General features: G+C 56.1%; 1 protein-coding gene across 2 annotated transcripts in view; it reads right to left on the bottom strand.

Moving 5' to 3' along the window:
- KCNH6 (potassium voltage-gated channel subfamily H member 6) overlaps positions 1–20843 on the bottom strand; it is a 31478-nt gene that overhangs the window by 1631 nt on the left and 9004 nt on the right. The window contains exons 3-15 of one of the 2 annotated variants that reach the window (XM_039700695.1): positions 18372–18527; positions 15677–15786; positions 13660–13972; positions 11960–12171; positions 7869–8297; positions 6742–7141; positions 6335–6534; positions 4084–4336; positions 3461–3654; positions 2844–2943; positions 2317–2604; positions 1572–1752; positions 19–217 (exon numbers count right to left, since the gene is read on the bottom strand). In XM_039700695.1, coding sequence (XP_039556629.1) covers positions 19–217; positions 1572–1752; positions 2317–2604; positions 2844–2943; positions 3461–3654; positions 4084–4336; positions 6335–6534; positions 6742–7141; positions 7869–8297; positions 11960–12171; positions 13660–13972; positions 15677–15786; positions 18372–18527 — 3035 coding nt within the window. The remainder of the gene's footprint in view (positions 1–18; positions 218–1571; positions 1753–2316; positions 2605–2843; positions 2944–3460; positions 3655–4083; positions 4337–6334; positions 6535–6741; positions 7142–7868; positions 8298–11959; positions 12172–13659; positions 13973–15676; positions 15787–18371; positions 18528–20843) is intronic. The other variant, XM_039700696.1, reaches the window with a different exon arrangement.

Below are 20843 nucleotides of genomic sequence, written 5' to 3'. Positions count from 1 at the left end.
CAGCAGGGGTGACCTTACCTGCTCCTGGCTGGGCAGCTCCTGGTCCTCCAGAGGTGCACAGGGGGCGAGGGGCTCCAGGCTCCGCGGGACGACGCCGTACATGGCCAGGGTGTGGGAGGTGGGCGAGATGGGGCTGTACGCGGGTGGCACTTGGGACAGCTGGCGCTGCAGGAGCTGCAGGATTATGTGAATGTCTGACGACATCCTGGACTCCAGCCTGGGGACAGAGCAGCACAGAGAACCCTTTTGCATGCTGCAGCTGGGCAGGGGAGGCACTGGGAGGAGGTGCCAATCCCGCCACCCCAGGGCAGTGATGCTTTGCCTGCTGCTCGCTGAGGTTTTTAGAGAGCTTCAAACCAGCACTGCCAGAGAGAGATCAATCCTGCCATCTCTCTCCTGCCACACTCAATCATCCTCTGCCCAGTTTTATGTGGAGCCAAACTGGGATCTGGAGTGGGGATTTGAAAAAAATGCTAAAATTACCCTGGAGGGGGGAAAAAATTGCAATGGTTAGTTTTAATCTGGATCAATTCTCCAGGCCAGCTGCCTGTGCTGACAGATGGAGCAAGGCAGGTTAGTGCCAACCACTTTTAACTCAGGAACAGAAGAAAACAGAAAAGTAGAAGTCTCTTCTTTCTCCCTTGTCCTTGACTGAAGTGAACAGCTCTGGCAGGAGTGGGCACAGCCCGCTTGCAGGACACAGTCACATCGTCACGGACAGAGTGGGCAGATCTGTCCCCCAGTGCTGGTGCACTGGAGAGACACCTAAACACAAGTGTGTGGTGAAATGAGCTCAGCAAGGGCAGCAGAACCCACAGTGTCAGCCCCTCATGTGGGTGCTGCCTGGGGACCTTAAACCTGCACCTCCAGTGAGGGTTCTTCCTTCTTCAAAAGTCACAGACCAGCTGGGGTTGAAAGGGATCTTAAAGCTCATCCAGTTCCATCCCCAGCCATGGGCAGGGACACCTTCCATTAGAGCAGGTTGCTCCAAGCCCCTTCCAACATGGCCTGGAACACTTCAGGGACGGGGCAGCCACAGCTGCTCTGGGCACCCTGTGCCAGGTCTCACCACCCTCACAGAGAAGGATTTTTTCCTAGTGTTCAATCTAAGCCTGCTCTCTGTCAGTTTGAAAAATCATGTATTTTTTCTTATTTAGAGGCTGATGATGGTCATGAGGCTCATTTGCTCGAGCAAGAGGATGCTTGTAGGTCTTTGCAGCAGGAAGAGAGGACCTGCAAAGCGCTCCAGTTGTGCCTGTGGATGGTTCAATATCTGCAGTTTGGAAGCCAGGGCAAAGTGACAGATCTGAGGTGGCACTGTGGGACATCCTGGGGGTGGTGACACATGCCAAGGGTGGTGGCACAGCAGCAGATGAGGGCTGGGCTGCAGTCAGGGTCAGGATTTGCCCTTTGAGAAGCCGCTGCATTTGCAAAACACTCCCACCCCCTCCCCAGGAATGCAGCGTCCCAGGGGTCAGGACGTGGCGTTGCTGCACACAGAGGACACTTCAGCCACCTCTAGAAAGCAGATGATGATGGCCCAGAGTCCCCCAGGTCCTCTCCCTGCCCACCTGCTGAGCTGGGCCTGCAGGAGCTCCAGCCTGGACTCGATCTGGCCTGGCCTGTAGTCACTGTGCAGGGGCACGTCCTGCGAGCTGTGCACCAGCGAGATGTGCTGCAGAGGCTCCGCAGGCTGGGCCGCCTGCCGGTCCTCCCAGAAGGTGAACATGTTGGGAATATCCAGGGGGGTGGCTGGAAGGAGAGGAGACATCTCAGCCCTTGTCTTGCATCCTCCAGCCCCACCGGTATGGAGGTGCTTCAGATTCTGTCACCTGATACATGGAGAGCCATCACCAACATACACATGGAGCCACTACTGTCATCATGGAGAGCTATCACCAACACCCATGGAGAGCCATCACCCACACCCGTGGAGAGCCATCACCCACACACATGGAGAGCAATCACCAACATGCATGTGGAGCCACCACCCACACACATGGAGAGCCATCACCCACACATGGAGAGCAATCACCAACATACATGTGGAGCCACCACTGACATCATGGAGAGCCATCACCCACACCCGTGGAGAGCCATCACCCACACACATGTGGAGCCACCACCCTGACTGACATACATGGGAATGGCACAGGAGGGACAGAGCAGATCCAGCTGGGGACAAAAGGCAGCCAAGACCCTTGGCCTTGGAGTGTGGCTCCCCTCAAATGCACATGAGCAGCTTGGCCCTGCTCCAAGACAAGGCCACCATACCCAAGCTTGTCTCAGCACCCTCCTGCCAGCAGCCCTGGGTACCTGTGTAGGACTGGCTGCTCTCCGCTGCCTGCTTGCCAACCTCCGTGTCACCAGCGCTGGTGGTGATGAGGCTGAGTGAGGGCAGAGCCAAGTCATCCTTTTTGGGCGTGGGGAAGGGCTCAGCTTTCACAGGGCTGCCGCTCTTGGCCTCATCGTCGCTGGCCTGGGAGCAGGGAGAGGTGCTGCTGCCCACGTCGTCCCACTGCTCCTTACTCAGCGGGTCCTGCGGGTTGGTGAGCTCGGAGTAGGTGTGATACTGCTCTGCATCAGAGGTGCCCGTGTCTGGGTCTGTGGGACAGCACAACAGGTCACTCTGGGGACTACCACACATGAAAAAAACAGCCCCCCATTCCCTCAGGATGCCTGTAGGGCTGGGGGCACCCCAAGGGGAGGGAGGGAAGGCAGCTTGGGTGCCTGCAGGATGGTTTGCAGGGACAGAGACAACAGCTACCTGTTTTGGGTAGTAATTAATACTGGTGCCACTGTCCTGCCCTGCAGGCAGGGCTCTGCCAGGGCAGGGGACTCACCAGGCTTGTTGGGCTGGCAGGGGGAGCGCTTGCGGCGGCGAGCCCGGCGGTAGGTGCAGTCGTACTCCTCGCTGAGGGGTGAGCGGGGAACGCTGTCTGCCTGAGGAACCAGAGGGGCTGCTCAGCAGGGAAAGGGTGTCCTGTCCCATCCCCATGCCTGCTGGCTACAGCCCTTTCCATGTCCTCTGAAGGTGAAGGTACTGCTGTCTCTTCACCACTGGCCTGTCCCACCCAGTGCCTCCTGGACTGGTTTCAAAGCTCAAGGGGTTCCTGAAGCTCCTCTGAGACTGAGGTAAGTGTGTCAGAGCCATGGGGAGGGAAGGAGCACCCTGAGAAGTGGCAGGACATCCCAGAGTGGGACAGGACATGCAGGGATATTTACTTTCTTGTCTATATTTTAGGTCTCTGAAAAAAAAAAAGTCAGGAAAGGACAAAGTTCAGTCACACACTATAAAAGTAGACGTGTCCTGCTGTGGGGGAATCATAACTCCCTGGAGAATGCCCTGGAGAATGGGAAATGTGGCTGTTGCACCTCCTGACAGTCTTGCTTCAGCCCTTCCACTTGCCAAATTTAAGTACTGACTACATTTGCTCCCTGGGGCAGCCCTGGCACTCACATCTCGTAGGTTGAAGGTGATCTCTAGGTTGCTCCAGAAGTTGTCAGAGAAGGCTGGGTACATGTCCAAGACCTCCAGCAGGTCCTCACGCTGGATCTTGTGCAAGTCACAGTAGGTCAGGGCCCTCACGTCGGCGTTGGACTTCCCTGGGCGGGCGTAGAGGCTGATGGGCTCCCCAAAGATGTCGTTCTTCCCTGTGTCAAGAGACAGCTCATTGTGGAGACATGGGCACCCACTACTGTCCAGCTATTCTGGTCCAGCTCGTGAACAAGGGGGTGCCCAGCGACACCAACCCTGACTGTGTGTGTTGGGGATAACACTGTGAAAGCCACCAGTGATGGTGACACCAAGCCAGGGGCAGTGGGTCATCAGTGATGGCTGGAGACTGCTGAGTCATGTCCTGCTCTCCTTACTCCTTTGCTGCTTCTCCCTGGCATTTCCCAGGGATCTTCCTTTCATTGTCCACTGGTGTGGGGACCCAGCAGATGCTGAGGAACAACCTTCCCTTCCTCAGTATGTGGGGAAGTTCTTTACCCTCACCTGCCACCCTTCATCCACTGCTCAGTGCTCATCACCCTTTGCCCCTCGCCCGTCACCCCTCACAAAAGGAAGGACTTTTTCACCTAAGATGGCCACCACAATGTCTTCCCTGAGGATCTCAATGGAGCCCCGGGAGATGAAGTAGAGCGTGGTGAGGACATCCCCGTAGTGCACCAGGGTGTCCCCGGGTGGTGCATGAGTTGTCTTGAACTTCATGGCCAGGGCGCGCAGGCAGCCTTTGCTGGCTCCCCGGAACGCTTTGCAGTTCTGCAGCAGCGTGCGGTTCAGGTGCAGGCAGATGTCGGCCTGCAGGCAGTCAGGGAAGCCCTTCAGCACCTGTGGAGAGCCAGGGAGAGATGCCATCAGGCCACTGTCCCGGGAGGGAATGCTGTGACAGAGCTGGGAGGCTGTGTGACACTCAGCATGAAACAATGGGGCCAAACAGGGAGAACGTGTGCCCAGAAAGCCGAATGTGGGGGCATTTTCCCATCCCTGGAAGTGTTCAAGGCCAGATGGATGGGGCTTGGAACAACCTGGACCAGTGGAAGATGTTCTTGCTCATAGCAGGGAGTGGAACAGTTTGAGCTTTGAGGTCCCTTCCAACCGTAAACCATTCTGTGATTCCGTGATTTCAATTGTCGTTTGATCTTCCCTTGGTGGATCCCTGCCTGCCTGTCGCTGGCTTTTGCTGCTTGTGGCTGGGGACAACAGCACTCCCAAGCAATTAATAAAAGTAACCAGTTCGAGCTATTTATACCCAATGGTGGCATATCCCCTTTTTCATCTTTACACCCACTAATCTTGGATGAATGAGAGCAGAAACTGGCACAAAGAGCACAAAAACCTTAATTAAACAGCACCTGCCTGAATGCCAAGAAACAGCAGCACAGGACAGTTGTGTGCACTGACAGCTAAATATACCTGTGCAAATACCTCATGTTGAACAAAAGCTGAATCTGAAGGTGACATCAAGGTAAAACTCACAATATGGAGAAAGCTGCTGCCACCAATGACTCACGGTGCCAAGGTGAAAACCACCTGGGTTTGGGTTTTTTTTGGAGAGCAGCATATGGCCCTGGGGTCCTCCTTGCTGTCCTCTTTGCTCACATCCCGCTGGTGGCCAAATCTGGAACAGCCACGCTGGGGCTGGTGAGCACGACTTGTTCCTGGCTTCAGCTTGATCTCCCATGCTAGCAGAAGTGTTTCCCTACCGGGAAATCAGGGGTGGACGAATTGATCAGGCTGTGGGGTGATTGATGAGATCACAGCAGCAGCCAGCAGGAATTGGTGTGAGCGGCGGCGTGGCTGAGCCGCAAGCTCAGCTCTCCCTGGGGATTTGTGACCTGGGTTTGTGCTAAGCCAAGAGCACCCGTGCTTGGTAGAGTGGCACTGCTTCTCGTTATTGCCACTGATGTCCAGCCCAGGGTTCTCCTCCACCTGAGAGGTTTAACCCAAAGCTCTCCCAGCAGCAAACCCCCAAATGCTGCCCAGTTGTTTCACGTGGCAGCAGCAACTTTAGAGGGAGACGCTGAATTCATACAAATCTGTGTCCTGATGCTGCTCAGGATCAAATCTTAAGGAAAAGAAGGAGCATTAGCAGGGAATGAGTGGGCTGATAACCCGATACCTAAGAGACCAGAAATACGAGGTCTCATGTCTCTCCTTGCTTTATCCTTTTTCATTCCTCTGCCTTGCTGCTGGCTGAGCCATCATGTCTGTGCACTGAATCCCAGGGCTGAGTCCAGTCCCCAGCCCAGAACCCCTCAGCCAAGCTGCATCCTCATCCCCACGGAGCCCCGGCGCTGTCGGCACAAAGGCTCGGAGACACGGCGCCTCTCCAGCACAGCTCCGCCATTGATCCCCCCTTTGCTAACAAACAGCTGCCTCTCTGGGCTCTAATTAAAATGGATCGAGGTTTATTTAAATGCCCTCCTTTCCCTGCTGCGAGAGCAGGATGCACTTTGCTTAGCAACCGGTGGTGTGGAGAGGAACTGGATCGATACCTGCTCCGCTCCTGTGACACCAACAGACACCAGCCTGAAAGTGCTCAGTGCCAAGAGGGATCTGAGCTCCCCACCAAACCTGCTCTCTGACCAAGAAATGTGCTCACGATCCTGGAAAACCTCTGGGTGCATGTAAAGGAATGGGCAGAAAAAAGAGAGAAGGAGAAAGGGGGATGCAAGAGGTGGAAATGCAGAGCTGTATGGATAGAGTCTGTCTCCAACCTCCCAACTGACCAAAAGGATGGAAATATTTGGGTGGACCCAGATCTAGACGCCGTGTTGTTTAGGACAAAGTGCTGTGAGGACACAGGGCCTACCTGCCCGCACTCACCGCGTTCATGTCGATGCCGTTGGTGTAGGACCAGGCGTGCTGGAAATACTCCTCCAGGCGCTGGCGCAGGGGGTTGGGGATCTGGTGGAAGCGGATGAACTCCTTGACCCGCAGCATCTGCGTGTGGTAGCGTGCTGTGCCTGAGTAGAGGCGCTGGATGATGGCTGAGACGTTGCCGAAGATGCTGGCATACATCAGAGCTGAAACGAGAGGGCAGGACTCAGTGGGACATGGAGAGATGCATGTCCAGCTATATGAGACCTAGAACCAGCAGATTCCCAAAGCCCATATCTACCAGGACCTGAGAACATGTATTTCTATCACCCCATCCATTTGTCTGTGCAGAAGAGGCAGAGGGAGATGCTCCAACCTCCAAAGCAGGGATGGGAACATGCGCAGGCACTCACAGCCAATGAGCATGACACAGATGGAGAAGATCTTCTCAGAGTTGGTGTTGGGCGAGACATTGCCAAAGCCCACGCTGGTGAGGCTGCTGAAGGTGAAGTACAGGGCAGTGACATATTTATCCTTGATGGACGGGCCAGAGGAGAGGTCGCTGTCGTTGTAGCGCTTGCCGATCTGGTCACCCAGGTTGTCCAGCCAGCCGATCTTGTGCTCCATGTAGGGCCTCTCCACGTTGCCGATGGCATACCAGATGCAGGCCAGCCAGTGGGCGATGAGGGCGAAGGTGCACATGAGCAGGAAGAGCACGGCCGCGCCGTACTCCGAGTAGCGGTCCAGCTTCCGCGCCACGCGCACCAGCCGCAGCAGCCGGGCAGTCTTCAGGAGGCCAATGAGGGTGGTGGTCTGCAGGGGAGAGGGGAGACACCTCAGGGACGTGCAAAGGATGAATATGGCATGCCCCAAAGGCATGTTCCCAGCTGAGCCGTGCTTCCTTTGAAGGATCAAAATGCATTTCCAGAGTGTGAATCACCTTGTCCTGGAGGTGACCTCTGAACTAGGTCAGATGAGTCACAGCACAGGAAGGGCAGTTTGCCTCTGCTGATCATAAAGGCAACAAGCTCTGGGATTAGGGATGAGCAAGTGAGAAGAGCCAAGGCCAAGCCCATATTTCCTGATGGGTCCTTGCCTTGCCAGCCATTGCTCCCAAAAGAGCTGCCTTTCACTCCCAGAGGTGGAGCCTCCAGGCAGTACAGTAACTACGGGGTTATCCCACTGCCAACATTTTGAGTCTGACTGGCAATGCACCCCCAAATTCACCCACACTGGCATGTGGGGTCAGCCCTTAAACTGAGCCCCCAGCCTGCTCTGCTAGGTCTGCCTCAACAAGGGGAGTGGACCAACTCTTAACACTTAGAGTAGGGACTGCCTGACCCTAAAAAATTAAATCCCAGGTCCCAGCTGCTTACAAACCTGTAAAGACACCCTTCTCCACCCTGTGACCAACTACCCCTCTCCCCATGGATTTAGCCATCTACCACTTACATCAAACCGCCCACATCCCTTTCTTTCTCATTCATCTCTCCCTATCCACCCATGCATCCCCTCCTGTCCTGATAGACCCTGCTCTTACCTCATCAGAGCCAGAGCGGAAGATGAGCAGGTCGAAGGGGATGGCAGCCACCATGTCAATGAGGAACCACCCCTTGAAGTAATGGATGGCGATCTTGCCGGGGTGGCTCACCACCTCGTCGTTGATGTTGACGTAGGTGGTGCGGAAGTTGATGACAATGTCCACGATGAACATGATGTCCACGATGAGGTCAATGATGTTGAGCGGGTCACAGGAGTAGCTGCAGTCCCAGCGCTTCTCCTCCACCTGCTCCTCGTTGAGCAGGAAGGCGGCTGAGTAGGGGGTGAAGACGGCAGTGTAGATGACCAGCAGGAGGATGAGCCAGTCCCACACGGCCTTGAAGGGGCTGTAGTGCAGGATGGTCCATCGGTGGATGCGCGGCGCCTGCAGCTTGTACTCGGGAAGGACGTCAGCGCCCAGGGACAGCACCTGCCAGAGGAGGGGTGTGAGAAGGATGTGAGACCAGGAGAGGGGTGTGAGAAGGATGTGAGACCAGGAGAGGGGTGTGAGAAGGATGTGAGACCAGGAGAGAGGCTGCATAATGCCAGGAACCGGGCAAAGGACTTCCATGTGCTCATAGAGCACTGAGGAGCACACAATGGTTTCCTACAGCTTTTTCACCTTTGTTGGCTGCATATGTTTGTCCAGTTTCCACTGTGGCTGACATCAAGGTCCCTGTCTGTCTCTGGTGGTCACCCTTGAGGCAGTTTCTTACATGCTTGATGGCCTTCTGACCCAGCAGAGAGGAAAGTGCCTGCTGCTGAGCCTCATTCTGCCCTCAGCTCTGTGCCACCTGCTTGGGAGCTGCTGGATGTCCCTGCTACAGGGCTGTGGGATGGGCAGCTTGGAGATGCCCTCACATGGCTGTGTCACCTGAGGGTGACAGCAGATTGGGCATCCTGCAAGCCTTGCACCGTGCCTTTCTTGGCCATAGCAAGTATCTTCCCCTGATGTTCTTCTGGTACATTTGTCCTCCAAGCAGAGGGACAGCTTGGGCCACCTGCAGCAAAGCCTCAGGCAATGCTCATTTCCCATCTCACCTGTGGCCACCAACGTGCAAACACCATCTTGATGTGAGATGGTGCAAGCACCCTCCCATGCTGTCACGTGTCCCCACAGCTCGCTGCTTTCATGGGGACAATCCGCAGCCCCAGTGAGGTCCCCACACATCCAAGCCTGGCCCAGCTCCCCCTCCAGGACCAATGCCAGCTCCTGGTGGCTCTAAAGCCACTGTGGGGACACAACACGAGACACTGGGTAAGGGAGGGGTGGGGCTGCCCTGCTTTGGGTGCTGAGGGGTGACGGCATGAAGGGGCTTATTTGGAGCTGGATGCAGCTGGATCCCCTTCCTGCCCCTGCTGCTCTGATGTCCCCCAGTGTCCCTGTAGTGCTGGGACCAGTGCCAGTTGCAAAGGAGGGTGAGGGGCACCTCAATTCTCTCTCCTGGCACTGGGCCCCCCAGCTGGGCTGCAAAGGAGAGTAGAGAGGAAAGAGAAGAGAGGAGAAAGGAGGATCCACATATCCCAACGCAACAGTGATGAGCATCACCATGGATCAGAAGGGTCTGATCCTTCCTGCCCTGACAGGAAGGATCAAGGTTTCTTGTTCAAGGGTTTCCCAAGGGCTCCTGATGCTGCGATCCAAAGAGGATCCATCCCACAACAAGCAGCCTCTCCCACATCCCAGAACACCGCAGCAGGCCCCGTGCCCCAGAGGTGTCCCCTGCTCCTACCTGCCTGCAGCTGGCCCTGCGCCCCAGGCGGCAGCTGGCCCTCGAGGTCCGGGTGTCCACCATGGGGGCCCCCAGCCCCACGGGCCCAGGCAGCGTCCGGCACGGCGGGCGCAGCGCTCGGGCCGTGGCATTGCCCACGCAGGCACGCAGGCACTCGGCCAGGCGGGTGGGAGGCATGCGGCTGCGAAGGGCGTTCGGGAGCCCGGCGTGGATTAATCAAAGCCAATCGATGCCGGGCCCCCGTGGGGACGGCAGCGCCAATGGAGCAGCGGGAGCCGTCGACGTCGGCGGTGGACGGAGAGGGGAGGGATTGGAAAAAGTGACCCAAACGCAATCGTTGTGGAGGGAATGAGGTGCCAGCTGGGCTTGGGGACTGGCTCCTCTGGGGATGGGAACAAGGCAACACTGATAAATGCTTGATGCTAAAACTGGGATGCACCTGGAAGAGCTGAGGTGGGCTCCTTCAGCTTGTGGCTGGGAAAAGCAGCAATGCTCGCAGCCTCGGCAGCTGAATGCTTGTTCTGCCTGGCTGGAGGCAGCTCTGTGGGGCCAGTCCTGAATTCAGGCCACCAAATACTGTTCCCTGTGCTGGGGCACCTGCCCTGCCCCTCGTTCCTGGCACCTAGCTCTTGTGGCAGAAGCAAGAACAGGTTAAACACTCTTGCTTTCCAGGGAGGAATGAATAAAAAACCACAGCCCCAAAGATCTGAGGCAGAAAAAGGTAAAGAAACAACCCCCAGAAGAGCATCCAAGCCAACACAGAGCTAAGGAGCCGCTGTAGCCTTGTTCCTCTCTGCCCCTAAGGGATGGGAAGGTCACCCTTGGGTGGCCTGGGTGGCCCTGGGAGTCTCTGAAGGTGGCAGTGCCACTGTTCCCCATGGTGATCCTCCTGGGTGCCCCTTCCCTTTGTCCCCTTCCTCCTGCACTTACTGGCTTTAGCTGCAGGCTCATGGCGTGGGGTGCTGGGTGCTGGCAGTGAGCGAGGGAGTGCAGAGGGGAGAAGGAGGAGGAGGAGGGAGCAGGGTGTGTGTGGGCTGTGGGTGACAGAGGGGGGAGGCTCCTGTGACCCTGGCTGACCCAGGCCATTGCTCATGCCCCGTGGTTCCCCGGCACCCATCACCTTCCCAGCTGTCCCCCAGTGTCCCTTGCCTGGTGCTGGGGATAAAGGGACTGACCTGAGGTGGGGGCCCCTCCAGAATCACCAGGAGAGCCTCAAACACGAGTGGCTGGGCAGGATCAGGCCCATGGTGCTGGCTGCAGGCTGGCAGTGACCCAGCATCACTCCCAGCACATATCCTGGCACAGCTCATCCCTGTTCCCAGCACCCTCCTGCCCAGAGGGGCAGATGGGGGGACTGGGACACATTCCACCTGCAGACAGGACCCCAGCCTGCTGACACTGACCCCAGAGCATCCCCACGTGCCTCCAGCCGTGCTCCTGAGCCACAGCCCTGTGAGCCTGTGGGACCTTCACTGCACTTGTGGCCTGCCCTCCCTGCCAGCTCACTGCAGGGCCAGACCATCCCAAACAGCTCGTCTCCACTCCCTGGTATTTTTAGACGGTGTCTCGCCACTGTCTCTGCCTCACCATGAATTATTTAACATGGCACCGAGACAGAAGGAGAATCCTGGACAGCACCCCACTCTGATGGAGCAAACTCCCAAGCCTGGAGGCTTTTCTGGGGTCAGATAGCTGTGTTTTCATTAAATTTGCCCTGGGCTGCTGCTGGCAACAATGGGAGGTGCCCTTGGATGTACTTTGTACATTGAAGCTTTCCAGTGCCTCAGTTTCCCCACAGCTAGAAGAGCTCCTTACTGGGGACCCATCAGCATCTTTCACTGCTATCCCCACGGGATGCACTGTCCCGTGTCCCTCTGGGTGACAGTGACAGTGCAGTGCCACCTGCTGTCTCCCAGGGGATCCTGTGGCCCTCGGTGTGCTGCCACCAGGCCAGGTCCTGGCTGGGCACCTCGGGGCCAGTCATACCCCGAGGGCTCCATTCCCAGCGCTGGGGGGCAGGAACAGTGGCCAGATCTCCCCACAAAAGAAGCCACATGCACACAAAAACATGCAAACACATGTCCCCGTCAAGGCCACCATCACGAGCAGTTTATGCTGGTGTTTCCCCAGCCACAAATTGCCAGAAATACTCATTTAGGGGACTAAAATGAGAATTTCAGTCATTCAGAGGAAGGCATAACCAAACATGGCATTTTGGCATTTCCTGGGATGGAATCTCCAGGTGTCACAACACTCTCTGCTCCTCTCCTCCCAGAGCCACCAGAGTCCTTGTGACTGTCCCCCAGCAGCAACACCAGCACCCCATCACTGCCTTGGTGGCACCTCAGGGCCCCCATACCTGTGTGACCTTCTCGGTGACGTTCTGGGTGCGCTCCATCACCTTGTGGGGAGCAATTATCTCAATCTCTGTGGTGGAGCCAGAGCGGTGCTTCTCCAGGTTGAACTCCACGAAGTTGAGGGTGAACTGGGGGATCTGGCTGATGGTCCGGTACTTCATGAGGTCCGAGTCCGAGGTGGAGTTCGGGGGGTTGGGTTTGACGTGGGAAGCCTCTGAAAGAGGATGGAGAGGAGCACTGAGAAGGGCAGTGTGAGCAGGGACAGATCCCCAGAGCCCTGACCTCGTGTAGGACCTCCAGGAGCTGGGAACCACCACAAGGTGCCACCAAAGGGTGACAAAATCTGCTTGGCCATAAAGGCTTGACTTCTTCAGGCTGGCCCAGATGCCCAGCCTGGGATGCCTGAGAGAGGGTTGTTTTTCCCTCACATCACTCATCTTTTCACCATTAAACCTCCTGCAGGAGGCTCAGAGCAGCTGCCAAAACACAGAGATACTCAGTGTCCTTTGCTACCCCTGATGACTGCAGTGGGTTGGGGATCAACCCACTGAGATTCACCAGGGAGAGATGCCCAAACTGGCATGAAAACAGACAGGAGGAGGTTGTTCTCCTCCACCCTTTGCCTGCCAAACATAGCTTCTGAGCTGCTGTCTTGGTTTTTGGCCACCAAAGTGAACCAGGAGTCGGATGTATCCTCCACCCCCAGCTCCAGGTAGGGAGGTCAGAGCTTTCTCTGGAAAAAGAGCTGTAGTGAGGGTGGATCCTGATATTTCTCCCTGGGGACCTGCCTCTGGGTCACCCCAGGGCAGGACCAGGGAGGAAGTTGTGTAGGTAATTTCTTGGTCAGGCTTGTGGCAACGTGTTGTCATGAGTGGGAGCCTGTACCCAGAGCCAGAGCTCCAGGAAGATCCCCGGGCACTGTCCTCAGTGTGTACCAACCTTTCCATCTCCTACACGCAGGGCAGGGTTGTATTTTCAATTTTTTACCCCTTCTAACCCTTGCAGTCTGACATTGCCCCAAGTGGTGGTGTGGGCAGGAGGTGTCTGAAGGCATTGTGAAGGTGCCCAGTTAGCACCAGCCATCCTGCTGCCACCCTTCTCCCTGCTCATGCCCCTTCCCTCCCTCTCCATCGTGTCTCCTCCTGAGGGTCTGTAACCTGTGACTGTTGGAGGATCATGAACCCCCAGCCCATTTTTACAGCCAGATTCCACAGATCAATCTCTCTCACCCCCAGCTGAGAGCCTTGTCTTTCTTGACCTCCATCTGATTTGTCCTCATCACTCTCATGAGAACCAGAGGTCTGCATGTGGATAGCATGATGAAGGATCATTCCTTTCAGAGTGGCCTGGCCTGTCTCACCCACCTCCAACACATGGACACAGCTCACACTGCACATGCCTGCAGAGCCCTTCCCTCCCTCCAGGGAAGGTGGGATGGCATCGGGGTGCCCCTTGCGTGGGGCAGCCAAATGCAACCTCATACGGTCTCACACCTCACACACAAACCACGGATGGCTCTACCTACAGAGCAGGACCTGCCTGTGCAGGGAATCACATGGAGATGGGTTTTGGGGAGAAGACCCAGGTAATCTCCACTTTGCAGAGGGAAAAGAGACCGAGACCTCCCCCCCGAGCTGTGCTGAGGCCATCGGCAGAACCCTGACTCCCGCAGTAGAACCGACAGCTCCGGGGTTTTCCCTACCTGAGTTTGCCCTCCTTTCCCTGAATTTTCTCTGGAACTCAGACCTCGCGGCCTCAAAGTTGTCCAAGGAGGAGACCCTGCGGAGGCTGTGGAAGCTGCCCCCAGGGCGAGACCGAAAGAAACCCCATGCGGGGTACGACCCTCGTGGGCCCAGCACGGGAGGCTCTTGTTTCGGGGACGAGTGTTGTAGGGTGGGGTCGGCCTCCAGGCTTGGCCTCCGCTCCTTTTCCAGGAGGGATTCGGTCTCTGACTGCATACAGTTTTCCTTGGGCGATGTCTTCAAGTCCCTCAAAATCAGGGAGTCACCACCAGGCTTTAAGACAGCCAGGAGAAAGCGTTGTATTAGAAGGAGTCCCCGCGTGCTGTGGGGGAAGGAGAGGGAGCCGGGGTAGGTAAGAGGAGAGGCAGAGGGCTGGGAAGCACTGCAGTTCCTGAGGTCATCTCCAGCCTGGACCAGGACCTGCTTTGGAGTGGGGCGACCGAGTCCCTGGGGACTTGGCAGCTCCTGGCTCCTACCAGCTCCCGCCGGAGGCTGGGCAGTGTGGGGAGGTTTGCGAGGCGATGCTGCACGGGTGGAAGCAGGTGAGAGCAAGAGAAAAGGAGACCTAGGGACAGGCTTGCCTGGAGTACCTGCTGTGCCATGCGTTTTTCTGAGATGTCCCTGTGTCCCACCACTGGGGCTGCCCTTCCCTCCCTGCTGCTCAGGCCACCACCGAGGGGCAGTGCCCAGGCCCTGTGCTGGTGTTTATGGGGGAGGATGTGCTCTGCACCAGGAAGCACTGGAGGAGCTGCTGGCTTTGCAAATTTGGCCATATTGCTCCTCCTTCTCCTACAGCCACCATAAACCACGGCTAAACCTTTTTTCCTGGAGACCTGAAGAGTTTCCAGACTTTAATTTCTGCAATGGGGTGTGCAAAGCAACCACCTTCTGGAGTAGAAACCCATAAGAATGTGCACCTCCAGTAATACCCACAGGAGGAACTGTGGCACTTCTCACCATCCCTAGGGCCCTTTAGGGCAGGTCTTAGGATGGGATGCCTGCAGAGGCTGGCGCTGCATCTCTGGGCTGTGCCCACTTGACCAAGCTCCAGCAAAGTGGTGAATCATCAGGCTGTCCTCAATGCACATTTTCCATTCCACCCTGCATTCCATTTCCATTCCACACTGCAGTGCCCCGTGCAGCTCCAGCCTCGGGGTACCCAGAGCTTTTAGCAGTGCTGGTGCCTGTGGGAATGATGCACCCAAAGCATCTGATAACCCTACACACATCTTCAATCTACCATAAGCACAACCTCTGAGAAGACAGGCACCTTCCATCTATGATTTGGGGAAGCAGATTTATCCAGGCTGCCTGGATACACCCAGCACAGCCAGACCCTGGCACCCAGGGATGCCTTAGCAGAGCAAAAGCCTCCTGCTCACAGCCTTGAGCTGCAGCATTTCAGAAAACAACAGGTCTTTGACTGGAGGTGCCCTGAGCACTGCTGACAGTCAGGAAGCCACCAAGAACAGCAATCTCTAAACAAGCCCCACCAAGATTGGTGACAGCATCACCTTCCATCATGGGAAGTACAATCTTTGCTGGAGGGCTGAGAAGCTGGACCTGCCTGTGCTGCCTGGTCCCTGCCAGGAAAACATGGGGAAAAGAGCCTGCCAGTCCTTGCTCAGAGCACACCTGATCCATGCTCCTACAACCACCAGCACGTCCCCAATGTGAGGTGGGGACAACTCCCTGGAGCTCCACCATCCTGGACAACTCAGAGTATGGAGGCAGACCTTCCTCCCCGCTTTGGCACACCTCCTGCTCCCCCCTCGAGGCACGGGATGTGCAGAGCAGCAGGGTGGAGCTGCAGCCCACACCGCCAAAGCTCTGCCAGCCCTCAGCAGGCTGAGCCCGTGCCCTGCCACTGGAGATGGCCCGAGCCACAGCAGCCAAGGGGATTGGGATGGGGACAGCGAGGAAGAGCTGGGACCTGGCCTGAGGCGTGGGCTGGTACCAGACAAAGGCTACGGTTACCTTTCCATAGTCAATGGCTACTCCATCAAACTCACTGGTGGGCAGAGATTTCCGCTGGATTTTGAGTCGCCGCAGGGACGGGAGACTAAACTTCAAACTCCTACCTTCACCTTGTTAAAAAGAAAAACAAAACACAAGAGAGAAAGGTGTGACCTAGCTGCATGTGATGGCTGGAGTGAGGCGGGGCGGGGGAGAGGCTGTGGAGAATTTTGGGTGGCTTTGGGGGATGCACATGCTGTGTGGCCCTTCCTCCTCCAAAGCACTTGCTGTTCCCATGCCATCAAAGTGCCACGTGCTCAAGGCAGACCCTGGCCTGGCAGCAAGCTCCTCTGAGCTGGAGAAGAGCTCCCTACAACTGTGGATGTGAGATGGGAAAGGTGCAGAGCATCCCTAAGCCAATTAAAAAGGTTAAAGCCAATTAAGGGATTTGGTCCTGGAGGAAATCGAGCCTCTAAATCTCCTTGGTGGAACTTTAGGGAAAAAAAACCCCACACAATAGAGATGGTAATTTAGAAAGGCATAGAAAGAAAAGTAGTTCTAACAATTGTGTTCCTGGATTTGTTTTGAATTTTCAGTGAGGGAATTTGGACCACAAAAACAAGATCCCTTTCTGCCATCACAGGGGACCAGGAGACCACCTCACAGGGGACAGGGGCTGGGACAAGGGCAGCCAGGGCTGCTAGGAGATGTGAGAGAGGTGCAGGAGAGGAAGAGCCAGATCTGGAGAGGGCCCAATGCCCCTGGTTGTGACAGTCAATGCAAAGTCACCTGTCCTCTTCTAGAGGAGGCCATGGTCACTTGCTACTGCAGAGTTTTTGTGAGCAGCTGGGTTCACACCCTCAGGGCCTGGGTCAGCCCTGAAGCTCATCCAGCAGCACCAACTCTGCTCCCTACCTGCACGAAAGGTGGCCTCCATCCTGGGGTGCATGGGATGTGGCATGAGCTCCACAAAGACATTGTCCCCTGGGAAAAAGCAGCACGCTGAGGAGCTCTTTGCTTTTGGCAAGATTAGCTTCCCTCATCCAGCCCCAAAACACCACGGAGCTGCTTGGGCAGGGTGCCAGCCTGCCCAGAAATGCCCCAGCCCATGGGGTACCACATGGGCTCCCTTTGCTCACCCCATCCCCACTGCCTAGAGCAGCTTTTCAGCTGGAAGAAGCAAAGCATCCAACTCTCCCTGCACACCAGGGAGCTGGCAACCAGCAACGCAGCCACCTGTGGCTGTGCAATGAAAGACTGAGTCAGAAAGAGCCTGATCTGGATGGGCACCCCAAACTCTGTCTTTTCCACACCCCCTGTCACTGGAGTGGGAAACCCAGGACATCACAACATCCCTTGGGATGCTCAACACAGCATCAGAGATGCAGGGAAGTGGCAGGTACTCTTGATTTGGGTGCCTTCTGTCTTTGGGTGGGATGGAAATGGGTGCATCGTATGTTGAGATATTCTGAGAGATGATGGGGCTGCAAAGCAACGCTGGTGCTGGAATTTAGGATTTCCTCATCAGGTCATGCAGAGAGGGTAGCTGGTACTAAAGCAATCCATCAAAAATATGAATCTCATCACTTCACAGAGCTAGGAACACGTGCACAGTTATCTGTCCATTCACACTCACACATCCAGGTGTGCTTGTCTGCCCTGAGCACACACAAACCCATTCAAAGCTCTGCTGGTTCCTGCTGCCATACACAGACACCTGAATGGCCCCAGGATGTAGAAATTCACCGTGTGGGAATGCACTGAGGCTCACACACTCCAGTTCAACGGGCACCTGTCCCCAGGGCTCCCTGATGTGGCTCTGATCCTGGTCCTGCTGTGCCACCCCATGTGCCAAGGGGGGACAGACCCAAGCTGCTCCTACAGCTTTATTTTGGGGCCTGCCCAAAGCCTCCCAAGAGCACCCCCAGGGAATGTCATGAAGGCAGAGGTGGGGTTATTTCCTGGCTCAAGCAGAGCTGACCAGCACTGAGGGCTGTATGGAAGGAGGAGATTTAGAAGTCACAGCTCTTTGTCAGGTCTAACATCTGCATCCCTGAATATCCACATCCCCTCAAGAGCCTCACCACAGCTTCCCTTTCATCCAGTCTTCCCAAAAAAAAGGGAATTTGAATTTTCCACTGTCTCCAAAACCCTAGAATGAGCCTAGGAGAGTGGGGAATAGCCTGAAGCTGGGGCAGGCTGAGCCATTGCAGTGCAGCCACTCTGGCGCCATTGGCCTGCAGTGACACCCCCAGAGCACAGCCACGCTGTTGGTGACACCAAATGTCCCCTGGCCCTCCTGGTGACCCCACACACAGGTCCTGCCCCACACCAGCACCTCCAGCCCAAGCCAGTGATAAATATGGAAAAGATCCAGCAATGCAGGGCGGGGTCACGGAGGGGACTGCACAGCGAGACCTCCTCCCAAAAATGCACCATCCCATGCAGGGGGTCAGCCCCCAGCCCTGTTCCCCAGCTCTCTGGGATGTCAGGAAGTGTTTGTGGACAGCTGTGGAGGCAGGAGCAGCACAGCTGGCTCAAAGAGCCTTTTCCCATCCAGCTGGGGTTGGGCTGGACCGGTCCCTGAATCAGGCAGAGCTGTGGCTGTGCAAAACCCACAAACCTCTTCCCATGCAGGATGCTGCCCAGTCACAGAGGCATCCTTCAGTCCCCCCGTGCTCGCGAGCAAAGCACCTCTGCTCCAGCTGTCACGCACCTCTGTTCCAGCTGTGCGACAGGCGCTGGTGCAGGCTCCGCCCGCTGCTCTTGGCGATCAGCTGCGCCAGGTCCTCGAAGTTGAGGATGAACATGATGACGACGCCTTCCTCGTTCTTCACGGGCACCACATCCACCAGGCAGCGGAAACACGACGCTGCCGAGCAGAGACAGGCTCAGGGGGCTGCTCAGGACACTCCGACCTCCCCCTCCCCTTCCAGCGCCAAATACTTTTTTTTTTTTTTTTTTAGAAAAGTGGGGTTTTGAGCACTTTGATGGGTGTAATCCCTGCTGGTGGGTATGGAATGTGATCTGAGCCCTGGGAAAGGGGCATATCCCCGAAGCATCCCAATCACACCGATCACATCTCTTTTTTCTGTCCCAGACAGTCATTTATATTAATGTACTTGAGAGCAGCAATTAAAGAGTGAGTAATTAAGAACTCAGGAAGTCCCAGGTAGTGGTTTAACCTCATTAAGCATCCTGCTTGTAATCACGCTGCAGTTAATTGCCCTGCAATCACCAGGCAGTTTTTGGGGGCTGGATGCAGGCAATGGGGGCAGCAGGACCGGGTGGGATCAGTGTGACAGTCCCCAAGGACATTCCCTAGAGGCATGGAGTGGCCAGGCATGGCCTTTTCTTGCCCTGCCATGGGGAAACTGAGGCACAAAGGGGGCACAAGGACTGGCTCAGTGTCCTGGCAGTGATGGAGGCTGTGAGGAGCATCCCAAATATGCCCACAGGGATTTTCCCGTTGGATGTCAGCTCGACCCCGTGGCTCTTCTTGTGCAGCAGCCAGGCACCAGTCTGCAACTGAAAACACCTGCAGGTCTTTTCCAAAGCACCGAGTGAAGGTGGTTTCCCACTTCCTTTGCCAGCTTTATTCCCACCAAATCCTCTATTTTAGAGTACAGAGTCCCTTCCTTGAGCTGTGTGCTGCTGCTCTGGCACTGATGGGAGCGGGACCCCCAGAGCCACAGCCACTACCACAATTTTGGTCCCTCTGCCAAAACACCCCCAGGCTCCTATCCCACATCTCCTAGAGATGATGGAGCACCTCCTTGCAGGGCAGCTTGTGGCCCGGTGCCGTCTTTGCCCCGCTCTGCTCAGCGGGATTAGCGGGATGCGCTCCCGCTCCGGCCGTGGCCGCGCTCCAGCCGGGAGGGGCATGCCGGCCTTTCTGCGTATAATTTTAAGGAGCTCAGGGCCTCCCGTAATCAGGAGCAGATGGCCGGCATCGGGCAACTTCAAAATCTGCCGTGACGTCAGGGATGTGCACATACACGGACACACACAGGCGCAAGAAGGGGAAAGAAATGGATATGGTGAAATCTCTTTAAAGACCCCGGCAGCTGTGATTTGTTCGTTTGGTCTTTCCTTCTCTCTCTCTTTCTCTCTTGTCCTCTCTCTGTCTTTCTCTCTTTCTCCACTGCTCACCAAAGGGAGAGGAAATCCACCTAGATGAGTGAGCTGGGGAGGAGAGAGTGGGTTTTTGGCAGATAAAGGTGTTTGGGGGCTGCGTGGCACGTGACAGGTTACCTCTGTGTGGAGCAGGAAGAAGTGAGCTCTTTTCCCTCCCTTTGTCAGGATTTTTAGGGATCTTTAGAGGAAGAGATGGCCTGTGAGTGATGCTGAGTGAGGGAGGTGGCACATCCCCAGGATGCCACAGCTCTGCCAGTGTTGATGCTGGCACTGGTGTGCACAGGGGAACCCACTCACAGATGCTTTCTCCTTTGATGTGTTAGAAAATAAGGAGGTTTTTTATCCCCCAAGGTGATTTTGAAGCATCACTGACTCCCTGGAACCCACAAGGTTCACTGGCGTGGGCATCCATCAACCCCATGCTTCCCCCTGGGCTGGGAATTCTGATCAAGAGTGCCCAATCCTGGCTCAGGTGCTCTGCCCTCCTGCATTCCTTCACTGCCTCAGGTTTCCTTCCCGAGTTCCTCCATGGCCCTGGGAGGGGATGGGCTCTGAGCTGTCCTGGCAGGCCCCGTGTGGCACAGGAAAGGGTTAATCCCATGGCCAGTGCTGAACAGCTGAAAACTGGGCCCAGTTACATCTCCAGTTGGAGGGATATAAGGAGCAGCTGGGAGGTGGCTGGGGGTGGGTTTGGGTGGCAGCTGGTGCCTGGTTTGATCCTGCAAATCTGGGAGGTGCTGAGCTTGAGCAGCCCTGGCCAATGTCACTGTGAGCCCCTCACTGATCCCTTCTTAAATTAAATAAAATAGACTGTTCCTGTGGGGAGGGAACTACAGCAATAATCTAGTCTAACTGCCTGGCCAATTCAGGGTTGGCCAAAAGTTAATCCCCCTCCAAAACCAGGGGAATCACCCCAAAAGTGGCCCCAACAGGCCCAGTTCTGCATGCCAGGAGCTCAGTGCCTTGCTCAGCCCCACACCTCATTCCCTTGAGGTGCCAAGGGAATGAGGGACTATCAGGAGCAGCAGATTCCCTTAAGCCTGGCCCAAAG

Source organism: Passer montanus, unplaced genomic scaffold (assembly GCF_014805655.1).
Source record: "Passer montanus isolate IOZ18808 unplaced genomic scaffold, ASM1480565v1 scaffold142, whole genome shotgun sequence".
Lineage (NCBI taxonomy): Eukaryota > Metazoa > Chordata > Aves > Passeriformes > Passeridae > Passer > Passer montanus.
This window is presented reverse-complemented; position numbering and strand designations above follow the sequence as displayed.